The sequence below is a fragment of the Aplidium turbinatum genome, chromosome 5 (assembly GCF_918807975.1).
Source record: "Aplidium turbinatum chromosome 5, kaAplTurb1.1, whole genome shotgun sequence".
NCBI lineage: Eukaryota > Metazoa > Chordata > Ascidiacea > Aplousobranchia > Polyclinidae > Aplidium > Aplidium turbinatum.
In genome coordinates, this window is record NC_137476.1 from 12,186,681 (window position 1) to 12,202,485 (window position 15,805).

The window sequence follows — 15,805 nt, forward strand, 5'->3', positions numbered from 1 at the left end:
ATTAGTCATTCCTTTCTTTGAAGACAAAGACAAGTTTTGTTACGGAACATGTATTAATAAGAACTGCAATGTCATGTATGCATTAAATTCTGCATTAGGGTTTTCCTTGGGTTTGTAAATCGTTAAACTGCAAACTTAAGATTTCACTCCACACATTTTGCTACCCAAAAAAGCAGTTACGTATTCTTAATTTGTTGTTTGAAATTTCAAAATAATGTTTATTGTTTCTCTTTTATGTAAATTAAGCTATGCTAAGTCACTCAAGACTAGTTAACAAAACTATATTTTTTTCCTTGCTTGACCTCAACAGACTTTTAACCAATGTAAAAGTATAAGCTTTGTTTCGAGTTCAGTCCAAATCTTTGAAAAACTGTTTAGCCCAATATTTTGTACACAAGCTGCAATAAACGTGCTTTTCGTCTATCTATGACATTGTTGTGTTGCTAATCACAAGCAGGTCTGACGACAATACAGCAATAAAACTGCCTCGGACACAAATCTATTTAAAAAATTTGATTTAACCAACAAAATGCCCTTTAAAAAAAACTTAAATTTAACAACTGACTTTTGGATGACAATTTCAACTATAAATTAGTCACTGTTCTACGTATGTGTACTTGACATGTCATAACATTTTGACAAACGAATTATCAAGTGACGAATAAAAACAAACAGGCACCTGTTGATTAACGCAATTATTTGCATCACAGTTTTAACGTGTTTTTTTTTTATTTATTTTATATTAAATGTTGGCTTCCGGTAATTATAAAAGACGCTTCGGACCAATCGTTTGCAATTGTGATGCTGTTTTGGTTGCGTTTGTTAAATGTCGTTTAACAATAAAGCAACAAAGAGCCAACATTTTAGTTCAAAGTCATGCAATAGTTTGATGCTTATAAAGTTGTTATTGGCATATTTTAAAAGTTATATCTATACGACAAAGCGTACAGTACGTAAGCCTAGGCCCACTGTATATAATAAACGATCCACTCTGTTGAATTGAATGAAAATTACGATCATCTGAGCATAGGTTGATTGAATGAAAGTGGCCTTAGTGTAGTAGGTAGCTGTTTGTAGTTTATAAAACTAACGTTCTTAGTTTTATAACCGTGTAAATGTTTAAAGCTTATCCATCAAAATTAGTATAGCCTAATACAAAGTACAACCGAAAATGCGTTGTTTTAAAAAATGCTTAAGCTTTGTGGTGTTTTTGAAGAATAATGGAGTATGATTTGTTTCCTTTATTTATCACTCTTAGAAACAAGCTTTTAAAGATGAAATTCTTCACAGTAAAGCTGTTTTCGGAACTATATAAAAGTATAGGCTAAGCAATATAAGAAGAACCATGAGTAGACTATAATTATTCGAATAATTGATAAATTTATTTAAACGTCATAAAATATATTTTTCCACTTTTATAAGTTTGTTTTTTATATTTTGTCTTGTTACTGTAGTTCTTTTTCGCTTTAGCATATCCAGTAATACGTAAACAGTCGTAGCACACAATCGTGTTAATCATGTCTGGTACCGGTAACAGAAGTGTTCCTGGTCCTTATGGGAAAAAGAAAAGGCCAAGTTTGAGAATTTTTAGAAAAATGTCAAAGAAATCTGGAAGTGCGTGGTTTCTACACTGACTGTCATTATCATAACCAAAAATCAATACCTAATACTATGTTTATGCGGAAAATTGCAAGAAAAGTTGTTTTGAAATAATAAAATAAAGTACAGTAAAACGAAACATTTAGCATTGTTCGACTGCGTAGTGCGTGTGCAGTTGCTTTGTTCGTTTGTAATCCTCATATTTTCTAAAGCGCAAATAAACAAACCTTGTTGTTTGGATATTTTACCTCTTAAAACCATCAGGTCGTCTTATCAAGCAAAACCACATTAAGCTTGGCTTTTATTTCCAATGGTATCAGTTTGAAAATGCACGATATAGTTTGGTTTAGTTTAGAAAAAGAGCATAATTTTTTTAACATTAAGTTATACAAAACGAAACGTTACATTTTATTTGCTTTGATGTTACCGCTATCACGTACTGCAGAATCTACTCACAAGTTTAAAAGCAATTTCATAAAGTTCTATCAAATACTCAAGATCTAATAATGCTATCCTTGCCATAAATTCTCGCCTGCCGAGTACTCCAAATAAAAATATAATTTGTGCTTATCTACTGGGTAGCCTACTTGTTATCATATGCATGGGCATGTAATTTTAAGAATAAAAATGCACTTTTTAATCTGTGCAGTGTACAATCAAACGATGATGATCCATTTGTTTTTGACGTGTATACTCCATTAAATCTTCACATATGTAACAACCTCCGCAAATTAATGTTTATTAAGCTGCTGCTGCGGTGAGCTGTAAAAAAATGTATTATCTATTTTTAGAACCTTCTGAGAATGGCAGCATGAGGTCAGCAAGTTCCCTGAGTGACGTATCAATCACGTCATCTTTAGGTCAGCAACCATATTCCTCACAGCTGCACCGAACTGGTTCGATAAGATCTGCCATAGGTAAGACTTCATCAACACTTCCTTCATCACATTCCTACGTATTGTATCGCGCTTCAATAACAATCTTACGCAACTCCACGTTGCTTTTCCATTGTACAATGTTAAGTTACGGGTTTTTGATGCAGGCAAACTTGACAACATTCTGGCTGTGGAAGACTGTGACGATAACATCGACGAATTAACTGCTACCCTTCGCCGCCGTCCTACGAATCGAAGGGTGCGCTCTCCAGAACTCCAGGTTAGTATTCTTAATTTTACATCGAAAAAAAAAAGGGTTTTTACCTCATTTTCGTGTATAATTTCCCGCAAATTTTTATTTGTTATCGTGTTTCAGCAACAACGTTTTTCTTCGCAGGATATTTTTGCTCGTAATGAGCAATCAAGTCAATCGCATCCTCAGCAAGCCCAGACGTTTTCAGCTGCTTCAGGTCGTCGTTTCCTTCACGTGATCCCTCCAGCTCTTCCATGTAATTCAAGTAAATCATCTTTTTATTATTTAAACAGTGATAACAAGTTGGCGTTATAGTAAATGTGCGAAGGGCATGGATATACTGTACCCACAAAAGCGTCACAAACAAAAAACACTAAATCGCTATGAAAAATTGATCGTTGCATAGCAACATAAAACAGACCTTAACATTGTTTGGGTGATTGTTTATAATTATGTTAATTATTTTGCATTAACAAGGTCTACTGGAAATTGACAAAATGGATAGTTTTTCCAACTGTTCTTTGTGTCACGATAGCAGAAGACATGGTTGTTGCAGTTTGAATATAACTGCCTCTGCATTGAACTCGGGTAGCGAGGGATAGTTATAGCCTACTGAATGCTGCTGACTGGGCTTATACAGTATAAGTATACGAACAATTTTTATTTGAGTTTGAATTCAGTATTAACAGTTCAATTGAGAAAATGAGACAATTGGTAGTTTTCTCCTTTGAATAAGCTGGTAACTAAATCAATAAAATAAGCCGAGAATGAAGTTAAAGACGAAACTCTTCGATGCCAAGTTCGATGCTTCAATTGAGTTTTAAGAAAGCGTGTGGAGCGGCTGTTGGCACGTCTCTGTCAACAATTTCAACTTTAACACTTTGCTCCTCAAAGGGAGGCCAGATTTGGCCCCCCCCTCATATTTCCTTTAATTATTTGAAGCACAGTAACGCCATGCACTTGGTTTTTCTTGACTTTTCCTAAAATTGCCAGGCGGATCTGATGATATTAAATTTGATGCTAAAAGTTGTGTAGTTTTCTTGTAAATTCAAGATTTTGGTGAATTTTTGCTATTTCTAGCTAACTTCCAGCAAAGCGTGAAATGGATTACATTGCGATGACAAGCCATAAGCTCATAATTGCTTCGTGTATCGATATGCGCGAGCAGAGAGAAGCATCCTCTTGCTTTCTTTTGTTTGGTTTGACCTCAATAATACAAAGCGCGTTATTTCTTATGCTACAAAGAAAAGCCAGTGATCGCAAAGCTGTTAATTAGAAACAATAATAGCAAGCTTTTTTGCGTTATCAGCTCTACAAAGAAGAATAGCAATCCACGATCAAAATAGTAGGCTATGGAGGCCACAAACTATTCAAAACAGTTGTTTCAAGCAGATAATATTCATTGACGAATAAAAAACGTTACAATAAGAAATCTTCTCTTGGATAAAGACACGAAAACCTGGTTTCGAAATAAACGTTCTATGGAAATGCTCTCATTGACAAAACTTGCAATTGAGGAAATGTATCACTGCAAATGCTTTTGGGAGAAGCCGGAGAAATAGCGTTTTTGCAAACAGTAATTGTGAGATACACTCAAAATTATGAGATAGGCTCCCTTTACACGTAGCAGCTAACTCGATGGCGTCCCTTCACTGCTTTATGTCGCCTACTTGTTGTTATGTCCTGTATTTTTGTTTCACAGTGCACTGTGTTTTGTTCCAAAGAGCGCAAAATAAAGATGATAATGCCTCATCTACATTACAAAATATTTTGTAATGTAGGCCTACAAACAAAATGTACAATGTACACAATGTACATTACAAAATATTTTGTACTGTAGACGAGGCATAAATTTAGGCGTCACATAAGACAAACAACAAATCAGCTTTCTTCATCATTGATTCAACATCTGAATACGTTGCGCCAATGTATAAGAGGCCGGCTATTGTGAAGACCCGCCATTTATAAACGATCCGATTATACCAAAAGTGGGACAAACTAGTGGATCAAAGAATGAATAAATAATGCTGAGAAAACTAAATCTAAGTGACGAACAATACCGATGTCTTCATTTATCTTGGAAAAATGCTGCCTAAACTTATCAACAAAAAATACAGTAAATAACGGCAAGGATCCCGAAAGCAGAATTTGCTCGACTTTGGCATGAATTTAGTCAGACATCTACAGTAATAATTCCACACATGATACATAATAATCAACCTGGTTCAAGGCGATTTGTGTAACAGTTTAGGGGAAGACACTACTTGAAATGATGCACCACACAAAAGATTTTCAATGAAGACTGAGTCTAAAAACCGATGTGGATAGTGCTGCACAATAACTTCAAGTTTAGGACAGAAGAGGCACAAAATATCACGATAAAAATAAAGACCTTGTGGGAAATTTTCGAGAATCATAACACGATGCAAATACCATAAACGCTTAGTTTGCATGCTGCTCTAAGCTGGCCGGCAACCACAAAGGTAGACAATAGCCTACAGGCAGTTTATAATTCGATAACAGCGCAATAAACATTATAAATACGTAAACCGACAATTTTCTTTTACAAACGTTTTACGTCTAATAGTAAATTTTCCCCCAACAATTTTTTGTGAAGCACTTGCAAACCACGGTTTTGTAAAATAATTCATCATTATTATTTTTGACTTCTCGGATATTGTAAAACGTCATCAGCAAAATCACAAAAAAAATTTCATTACTTCAATGTAGTAGGCCTAAGAATTTTTTATAGAATTGTAGCCACGTTGTTTCAACAAAGAAGACATTTTTTAGCAATGTAAAGTTATAGAAAATAATTTGCAATCATGCAAATGGTTGGAAAGAATCTAGGAAGTCTTCTCACAATCTGGCACAAAATGATTATGTTTATTGTATCTCAGTAAAATGTTTTTTTTTGGCCAGAAACATAATCGCTGCCTTGCTGACGTTGTCACTTTTACGCGTATTTTTAGTGCTTCAAACAATAAGGACCCAGTCAGCAATCCAGTTCTTTTACATTGATTCAACATTTGTAAACGTTAAATTTATGTAGATTTGCTGACTGTGGGTTATTTCACATTTCCTTTGTTTACGCATATTCCTCAATTCGCTGTTGCATTATTTCGACGCTGGCTGACTAAAAATGTATTTTCAAATTGATTGACACAATCTTCAATAAAAAGTGAGCTTCGAACTTAGCTTTGTTGATGTAAATGCTGTATTTTTTGTGGATGTAATTTATGAGTCATGTTTATAAACACCCGTAAGCGAAATGACTTATGATGTGGCCTGCATGATATTTGTGTTGCGACTTGACACAAATCCACAATTTCAAAAGCACCTAATTTGAACTTAGAAATTTCAGATTATTTCAACAACTTGTTCAATTGTCTTCTTTCTACTAAAAATATTCATTCTACAAACTCAATTGTAGACCTAAAATACACAAACGAAGATGTAAACAGCTATTCAAGCAGGCTAAGGTGTTACTTATGAGAAATTTGGTTCCATAAAACTAGAAGCTAGCCATGAGTTTCGGAATGCATTAGTTTAGGATAAAAATGTAAGACAACAAACGCAGTTTTGTTTTTTCAAATTCGTGTAACAATATTACTCTGATTGTAACTATTTTAGAATCAGTGAGTAGCTTACAATAAGATTTGCTCGCAAGTCGTAAATTCTAATCAATGCAATGATTCGGCACACCGCACACACACTTCGTGCGTTCGATCGAGCTCTTTGTTATTTAGAAGTTTGCATGAAATCGGATTAGCACGGTAATTAAATAGCGGCAAGTTAAATCAAAATTGTCGTTTTTGGGTACCTTTGCAAAAATTGAAATATCAAGTTTAACATATAAAATTTTAAAATAATGAGTTTTCAAACTTATAGACAAATGATTTGTTTTTACACCAGTGCAACTTCTGTTGAAATAGCATCAGCGGATAACTCGTAACAGCTGATTGAATTTGATCCAAAAACGGCCCCCCCTTGAGCAGTTAACTTCCAAAAAAACGTTGAAAAGCAAAGGGTTAAGGCAAGTCTACGTTTCTAAAATGCAGTTTTTTGCATTAGCTATTCGTCAAAAAGCATTGAAAAAATGTAATAAGCCACTGAGTTACTTTGTCCGTATTGTCAAGTCACGATTCTTGACAGGAAACTTGTGTAAGAGTCACGAAAATCAGCTACTCTAATAGCAATGCAGTTATTTACTCGAATGCATGAAAATCTATATCAGAGATCAGAAGACAGCTGAGAAATAAAGGTTTAAGCAGGGACGATGTTTCGCAAAAAGAAGAAGAAGGATAAGTCTGTGCTGTTATTCAATGGACGTAAGTAGTGATTTTAGGTGAAGATAGTTGTGTTTGAGACAGTGTCTTTTTTAGTGGAAGAAAATACATTTTTAGGGAGGAAATCGTTCAGTTTTGTTACAGCAAAATCATAAAACAACAAGGAGCATTTTCAACTTACTGAAAATGTTGATACAGTTTGGCTACTTTTTCTGTTTGTGCAGTTCAAAACCAAATATCAGAATAGCACATCTATGTCGGTGAAGAACTTACGAAATTTGAAAACTAGTTTAATGTTTAACGATCAAGTTTAAATGAAAATGGTGTTATTTAATTTGAATATTACCATTCTTGTTTACAATTAAACTTGAACATTACGTAAAATTGTCGCAAAAGCAATAAAATTGGCTAAGCAGACTTTTCTGCTTGCCTAAGACATTGTAAAAGCAAACAGAAAAGAAAACCTCAAACAGCCCCTAAATTGAACTTTAAAAAGAAACACTACTTCAAAAATTTCTAATCTTCCATTGATATTTTTCAGGCGTGGTTGTAGACGAGATAGCCCACAGTGGGAGTACGTACCCCTCCTCCAAGACTCTAGGAAGGAGCAACACATTCACTGCAAACGTCAGTGCTACGTCACGTTCACCGGTTTTTCCAGTGACGTCATCAAACTCTTATGGAACGTCTGGAAGTTTTGACAGTGCTAGTGTGTCTTGTAAGTCGAGTTCAACATTTGTTCAGAGTTTTCACTATATGTAGCCTATACAATAACATGTGTGGCCTTTTCAGCAACTTAAATGCTTATTCACATAGAAAGTCTTGTGGACTCTTGTAAACCAATTTAAACTTGGAAATTTCACAGTTGATTATATTGCATTCAGTAGGCTTGTCAACGATGTTCAGCAAACGTGCTTTCCAATCCCATTCTTGTTGTCACGAACTGAGCTTATAAGTGGACCTTCTAATCAATTAATCTGCATTCGAAATTAGGCTCATTAATGATGCCTTGTGTGAAGTGGGGTCGTTGCAAGTCCTACTTTGCATGGAACCAATGATTGATATGACATGTTGTGCAAAAGAGGCTTTGCATTTGTAAGAAGGCATTAATTTTTTTGGATTGAATTTATTTTATCTCTCCCGTCCATGATCACTTGTGTATAGTCTATGGCACTGGTTCTCAAACTGGGGTCTGCGCACTCCTTGAAGTTAGTGAAGAAGTTTCAAAGGGTCCCCGCAACATCTTTTAACTTCCTTAACTAATAAATTATGTTATCTTTTTTTCCTTCCAGATAGTTCGCTTTTTTCTTGCTTAACACAAAATTTGTCTTTTGGCAAGCGATCAAAGTACGGGTTGTTGTGCATGAACATTCCTGCGATTTATCCAAACAGAATAGCCCCATAGCCTGATAGAAATAAGTCATATTTTTACTGTTTTTAAATGATAACTTCACTACCAGGGTTTAAAAATACTAGGTTATACATGTAATATGACACCACAGTGTTAAGCCTAGACAAAATCCTGATGTACTTTTCCCAAAGATTCGCGTTACGCGGAAGCGATTCGTGCGGTCACTCGTCATCTGATTTTAAAGATTTGTTCTAGAACGCCATGCGGTTTATGAATGTATAAAAATATTGCGACCTAGCCAATGCCGGTTCTTACTGATAAGTTATCATATACGGTAACCCAGAAGCACTGTGCTGATTTAAATGTTATATAGACTAGTAATTGTAGGTTTATAAAAACATTTATAAAATTTTTATTAAGGTATTGCGACCGCGCCATATTTTAAACTGATTGTCATGCTTTGGTATCATGCACTCCATAACGTCCGCGTTTTGTCGCTTCTACCTTTTCTAGACCACTGCTATGTTTGTCATATATTATTTTTTCGTGGTGATGGTCAAAAATAAAAACAAACTGAACTGAACTCAGGTCATTTTTTGATTTTTTTGTTTTTTTAAACATGGATAGAATTCTCCATTATTTTAAGGAAGCAAAGAGAGCCGCCAGGTAAAAGTGTTGCTCAAAGCTGAAAACCACTGGTCCATTGAAAGTAAAATAAGTGCCATGTTTGGCACCCAATGATAGTGTCGCATTTGTATGACTTTTTTTTAAATTGTTAGCTACTTCTCCGAGAAAAGGGGCGCCACCTCCTCCTACAAGAAAAACAAGCCGCCTCACTACCAACTCTCAAGCTCCTCCATCATCTTTTCAAGCTCCATCTACTCCATCCACTTCCTTATCTCTTCGTCCTCAACAAGACACTGCGCACACTCAAAATCCCCATAAAACGTCCCCACAAACATATCGTGCTCCCCGAATCCAATCCCCATCGGTCACTCAATCTCAAGGGTAAGCTTTTGTGTTACTGTAGTTTATATTCTGTTAGCTCCAAGTGTCATTTGTTAATCGAACTATAAACTGGTTAACTTTGTGAAGTTTAATAAAACTATTTTTTGAACATTCGGTTGCTCATTTGCCTCTTTCGAAAAAGTTGAGTATTTGTGAAGTTGTTTTGGGTGCCTTTCCTGACTGCTTGAATGTATCTTTACGTTCTTAATTTTCTCTGCTTGTTCTCAACAGGCAAGGATTCAGTGGAGGCTCCAATAAACCCGGTTTGTCAGGGATTGCAGCAGCTGTGGCTGTGCAGGCTCAACAACGGCAGAGGCGGCTTAGCTCAAGTGGCAGTTCCGACTGCGGAAGTCACAACATTTCCACAAAACCATCGTCATCTGTCGCCCGACAATCCGACAGAAATTTGAACTCTCACAGCACAGTAAGCTGCAGTACTTTGGTTTGATATGCCTGTTTATCCAACACAATTAGTTTATGGTAGGTTTTAAATGTGAAATGACGCACCATCACAAACGTGTGGACTGACAGCTTATAACAATGAACGTGATGAATAATTCAATCGTATCAACGCACAAAGAACAAATGCTACGTTTGTAAGTTTTGAGAAAAATTTTACCCAACACAAAATAAATGAAGTCAACTTTTGCCGAACAGGTGAATGAAAGCGGAAATTCGGCTTTGTCTATCGCACTGGCTGCAAAGCAAGCCAGCTTGAAACAACAGAGCCGGACAGAATCACATGTACAGATCAAGCCTGACGAAACCAATTCCAAACCAACTCAGGAAGAAATGAGGTAACGTTGGAGATGTCATCTTCATGTGTATGCTAAACTATTGGCATAGTGCAGCCTTATAATGATTTATTTAAAACAACAAGTTTTTGCGTCAATAAAAACTCACTCCATATGTTCGCCTTCAACCAGTTCTCTCAATTTTGTTGTAGGTTATCGTTTTCGGATATAGTGGCTACGTTTTTTGCTTTTTCATATTACACAACAACATACAGACTACAGTACTCCAATGGAAAATGCAATATGTAATCACATTTACTCGATATAGCACTATGTGTACCATATTAGCCTACGTTATGAGTTAAGAGGTTTTCGCGACTGCAGGCTAAATATATTTTGACATATTTTAGTAACTATTGATGCAGGTTTTAAACCTCGCAAAAATTTACAATCGTTACTTTTCATAAACGTGATGTAACGTTTATTGCAGGTGGTAGTTTTGTTTTCGTCCAGCCATGTGAATCATTCAAAAACAAAGGAATGTCAACGACAACTTATTTCTCAAAATAACAGATTGATTTGTTTCTTTGTTTACCATAGAGAGCTGGTGCATTTTCTTCCGCCTCCTCCACCACCAAGTGTTCACAATCTCCCTCCCCCACCATCTTTAGCATATAAACCGAATCAAAGTTCTACCTACAGCGAGATGGTATTGCCTCCTCCTCCTGACATCATGCTCAGTACCACAATTCCATCTCCTCCTCTAAGTTTTTCAAGTCAGTTTTACTTAAAAAGTTACATTTTTATTTTAATTGAGCTTTTTAATTAGGTTCCTTTACACCAAATTTTTTTTGAATTTAAACATAATTGAATATACTGTATGTAATCAGTTTTGTTTTTCTTGTAGAAAATTAAATGTTGTGACAAGTATAAGTCAGTCTATTCCTTTAATCATGATGTAACGCAATACAATAGTTTGCATTTTTTCCAACGTTTTATCAAGTAGTCACAACTGAATTTTTGATAAAGCTAGACCAGCCATTAAATGCCCACTGCATAGCGGAGTGTTAGGCTTACGACGCTTAAAAGGGGGCCAGTTCGACACCGCCCAACGGCATGTGGCTGTGTCTTAAGCAGGACAATTTAAAGGCAAAACTAAAGGTGGACACAAAGATTAACTTCCTTGTCATCTTGTTCATCTAAATTTTCAACTACCATGAGTAAGCAACAAAAAGCCTATGAAACATCAACAAACAAATAGCTACACTTGTTTATTGACTGATCACGCTTCTTGACGATGCAGTTGGATCTAACCAAATGAATGCTATATCAACAGAACTTTTTTCAACATATTTGAGGCTGCTGAAATATAACGTGATGCTAATTAGGCTACGGCTTTTCTTCGTTCCCCAATAAGACGCCAAAGGTAGTTTTTGTCAACCGATAAAATAAAATATGACGGGTCCAACATTCTCAGCTCCCAGGAGCATCTGCTAATATTTGAAGCATCTTCTTGTGCCAATTATGCTAATGTTAGGGTTAAAAAGGGTTTTTGTTTAGTAAGATGAGTGGTAAAAGCGGCGTTTAACATTATTTTCTTTGGTGCATCGGGAAATTGAAATATTGGCGAAAAACAACATGCAAGAATCAAAATATGTTCAGCATAAATTTCTAATTTCATTTTATGCAAGTCTATAAAAACATTTGAGTCTATTGTGAGCATAGATCATTTCTTGGTTTGATGATTCGTGACTAACTTTCGTGGCGGCTTGGAACGTCACTTCAAACGTTGTTTTGCTGTGACGTTTGCTGAAATGCCTGAATATATCGAGCGATGACGATGAAACAGAACATTGCCAAACAATTGACATTCCCCATACGCACCAGAGTCGTAGCAAAAATGATTAATTTATACATTTCAAAGAAAAAATCTTGCTAAACCATCACTAAGACGTCTAAGTGATTTTGTGACGCATGATCTATTAGGTTATTCCGTATATCAGTGGTTCTCAACTTTTTTGTTTTGGCGGACCCCTTTTGGTACCTTCGAAGCGGTCGCGGACCCCCAAAAAAATTTTATCTGAAATTTTGGTATATCGCTTTTTCTATAATTATAATGGAATCAAATGTTTTATGAGTTTCGAAACGACTTAAAAGAATTTGGTGAACTCGCGACACACTTATGACTATTGATGACATTAGAGAAATTATGTTATGAGCTTTATGTTGGCACATCAAAAATCAGTAGGCTATATAATCTATAATTATGTTGATTTGATGTTTTTCTATAAATTTATCAAAAACCAATAGAATTTTGCGACCGTTACAAACAATTTCTTCCTTTTTTCGTTTCTAATCAATATTAATTCGTTATAATCTTTGTCATCGCAAAACTGTGAGTGGTGATAGACTGCTGACCAACGTTTGTATTTCTAAGTTAAGCATTGACCAATAGACTACTGTCTCAAAAAAATTAAGCTGAACATAGCCTTATTAAAAAATTAATTCATTTATATGATATTTTTTTAGTTAGAAACCAAACCTTTGAACTTTCAAAGGACATCGCACCGGTTCGTTGGGAAGTACAGTTTGAAAATCACGGTAGCCTAATACACAAATAAAGCACAACCAACCAATTTTTACATTTCGTAATTTATCAATCATGCTGCAAACTCGCAAGCTTTCACGGACCCCCTGAAATCGCTTCGCGGACCCCAAGGGGTCCGCGGACCCCCAGTTGAGAACCACTGCCGTATATGAATGATACTTGCTGTAGGGAATTCCCTTGAAAGATGTACTGCTACAATTAACAGCCTATACAGTATACAGTATACAAACGATAATAATAATGGGATCTGTAACTGTTTCCTGCATATTTTTTTTCCATTTTTGCTTTATTATCACATTCCTGTTTCAGATGACACAAAATCTGCGAAGTCATCTTCTGTGATGCTTTCACCGTCACGGTTTAAAGGTGAGCAATGGATTGCTTTAAAATACGTTTCACCTTCATATCTTTGAGTTAGTAGGCTAGTAGAAAAACAGAGCATTGCCACCACTGCTGTGGAAATAGTTTCCACTTAAAAAGATAAACCGCTGCTTACTAAACTAGCAATCTAGTTGTTGGTAGTTGGACTCAACTAGCAAATATTTACAAGCATTGAAACGCGTAAACGAAAATTTTTTATTTGTGAATTGTTTTGTTACCTGTTCTTCTTTTTATCTTCTCAGAAAAAATTTGAATAACTCCTAGCTTGTTGGTTTATTATATACGCTTATATGCGCTATCTTATGTTTTACAATATCTTCCATTTTCATAATAGCCAAATCTGTTTGTCAGCAGTTATTGTTTGATGCTTTCAGACCACCGTTCAGCTTCTCCAAGCAAACGAAACTCCGTGTCCTCGAACGGATTGGACGCCGTAAGCATTGCCGACTCTGGAGTTGACGATGTTGGCTCCAACAATCGAAATAACCACGAAACGCTATCGGTAGTGTCGAGTTTATCAACTATGTCGTCAGAAGAAGGCTCTGACGCTGGCGTATCGCTATCTTTTGATCCGAAAAGTAATTCTGAACATAACGTTGGCAACAGTTACTTAGATAACTTGAAGAAAAATAAGACCTCTCTACAAAACCCTGACAACAAAATGATGCTAACCAAAGTCAATTTTATTTCTTCCAAATCATTGCCTACTTCGTTTGATGGCTCAAGGCACAAACCAGACAGAGTGGATGTAACAATACAAAGCCCTGCATCCAAAAATACCAAGCAAGCACACGCGACAGCGGCGACAAAGAGCGATTATGAAAATAAACCTGTGGTGGAGTGGAACGTTAATGACGTGTGTGAGTGGCTTAGCGACCTTGGGCTTGGAGTCCACGCTCAAATATTCGAAGAAAACGAAATTGTAGGAAGCCATTTGCCTGATTTGGGTAAAGATGACCTTCAAGAACTGGGAGTGACAAGAGTAGGACATCGGTTGACGATTGAACGCTCACTGAAGAAATTGACTGGCAAGTAGCCTGTAACTGATGAAGGAACTTGACTCCGTCAAAAAATGACGTCTTTTTGCAACTTCAATGTACAAAGCAAACCAAGCGAGCAATGTTTACAAAAATAACATTGACTCTTGTTAATACACATGAAAAGAATGTGAGCTGTCGTTACATTGATTTCACGTTCCTAATAGTGCTGAAATATGTCTGGGCTTTGGTACGATTCTTGTACTTTATAGGCCTACAAACCATCTGTAACGGTGTTTCACCAATCATCTTTCTATTTTTATTATTCTCCAAAAGAAATTGTTAAATAGCCTAGTCATGCAGTTTTGTTTTCTCAAGTGTTTTAGATGTTTTCTTTTTCTTTCGCTTTTGTACACATCTCTCTTTGTCATCAAGACTACTTGATAGTTTGTTCATAAAACTCGTGTTAAAAATCTATCTACGCCTTCGCAGTAATACTTACTGTGTGTGTTGATGTCATTTTCATTATATGGAAAGTAGCCTAAGCATGAAAGTGTAAGTCTCGAAAAAGTGCAGTTTTCTGTGATTAAACACAGCAACTTTGAGCAGTGCTCCTTTGGTTCTTTATATCAAAGGTGATAAAATATATCAATTAGCAGCCTACAACTTTCTGCCCGCATGAATTCATTTTATGGCTTTGCAACGTTTGACAGCTCAGCTCTACGTAGGTTATATACATATTTTGACAAGGCTCAGTATATTCCACAAAGTAATTGTTCCCTTTAACTTTTTCATTGCATTGGCTACATGTCATGTACGATTTTCAAGTTGTCTGTAATAACCTCGCTCATGTATTTTGCAAACTCTGGCAGACAAATTATACTTCAGCAGCTAGACTGCATGAATCAGGAAAAAGTATCTATTCAGAATTGTTTATCATTGCTTGGCCGTTGTAAATGTTCGTTTTATGAATATTTTCACCTTTTTTTCGTGCAACTGTGTGGTGAATCTAACACGAAACAGAGATCAACACTTCTTTACACCTAACCTGGCTCGGAGAACGTTGTTTCTTGAGTTCCTCTCTGAAAAAATCCTTTTCATCAAACGCTCGTCGACTGCAAGGATGGTTGATCAGAACGTCTGCTAGTGTCTGGTTTTACTTCTTCTCAAACACGTGACTGCTGTCTATTGCCGAGTCACACAATTATCAGCAACAACTGAAACGTTGTTCTGGCTGAACATCCAACAGTCCAAAGTGGTTATGATTCAACTCACAATTGCATAGTTAGAACGTGTAGGTTAACAGTTTACTGTTGGTAGGCTACTTGTTTATTCCACAGTAGACTAAATCTACGTCTGCACTTACACGGAAAGCGACGTGTAAAATGAAGTTGAATCATTTACTTTTTTATTTACGCATGTTTTGAACAGTGTTTTTCTCTGAATAAACTGTGGGTGATTGTACTATTGAGCTCTATTTTAAATTTTGCAATGTTTCCTCAAGGTGCAGAGTTCGCCCTAAACACTGCATTATTTTGTATCTGATACAAGTTTGCACACGATTATGTAAAAGCGACATGTATATGGTTGCATAAGCTTTGATAAAAAATTTAACATACGATACAACGGTGTCCGACAAATTGTTCGTAAGCAATTGTTCGTAAACAATTGTTCGTAAAATTAATTCTTTGTAAAACAATTCTTCCTAAAGCATTTTTTCATGCATGCAG

The 15,805-nt window shown here is 36.0% G+C and overlaps 1 protein-coding gene across 1 annotated transcript; it reads left to right on the forward strand.

Moving 5' to 3' along the window:
- Window positions 1-1,478: 1,478 nt before the first annotated feature.
- LOC145770749 (uncharacterized) lies at window positions 1,479-15,539 on the forward strand. Its single transcript, XM_082582453.1, has 11 exons — window positions 1,479-1,614; window positions 2,391-2,516; window positions 2,642-2,754; window positions 2,872-2,992; window positions 7,558-7,734; window positions 9,147-9,375; window positions 9,607-9,799; window positions 10,033-10,172; window positions 10,710-10,885; window positions 13,027-13,083; window positions 13,473-15,539. Exons 1-11 carry the CDS (start codon window positions 1,518-1,520, stop codon window positions 14,132-14,134), a joined length of 2,091 nt encoding a protein of 696 aa, XP_082438579.1. The 5' UTR covers window positions 1,479-1,517; the 3' UTR covers window positions 14,135-15,539.
- The last annotated feature ends 266 nt before the right edge of the window (window positions 15,540-15,805 follow it).

Bases quoted from the DNA above. Each gene is read 5' to 3' on its own strand.
- LOC145770749 (XM_082582453.1), top strand. From the start codon at position 1,518: ATGTCTGGTACCGGTAACAGAAGTGTTCCTGGTCCTTATGGGAAAAAG. The intron at 2,755-2,871 runs GTTAGTATTCTT...TTTTCTTCGCAG, and splicing joins TGCGCTCTCCAGAACTCCAG to GATATTTTTGCTCGTAATGA. The intron at 9,376-9,606 runs GTAAGCTTTTGT...TGTTCTCAACAG, and splicing joins TCGGTCACTCAATCTCAAGG to GCAAGGATTCAGTGGAGGCT.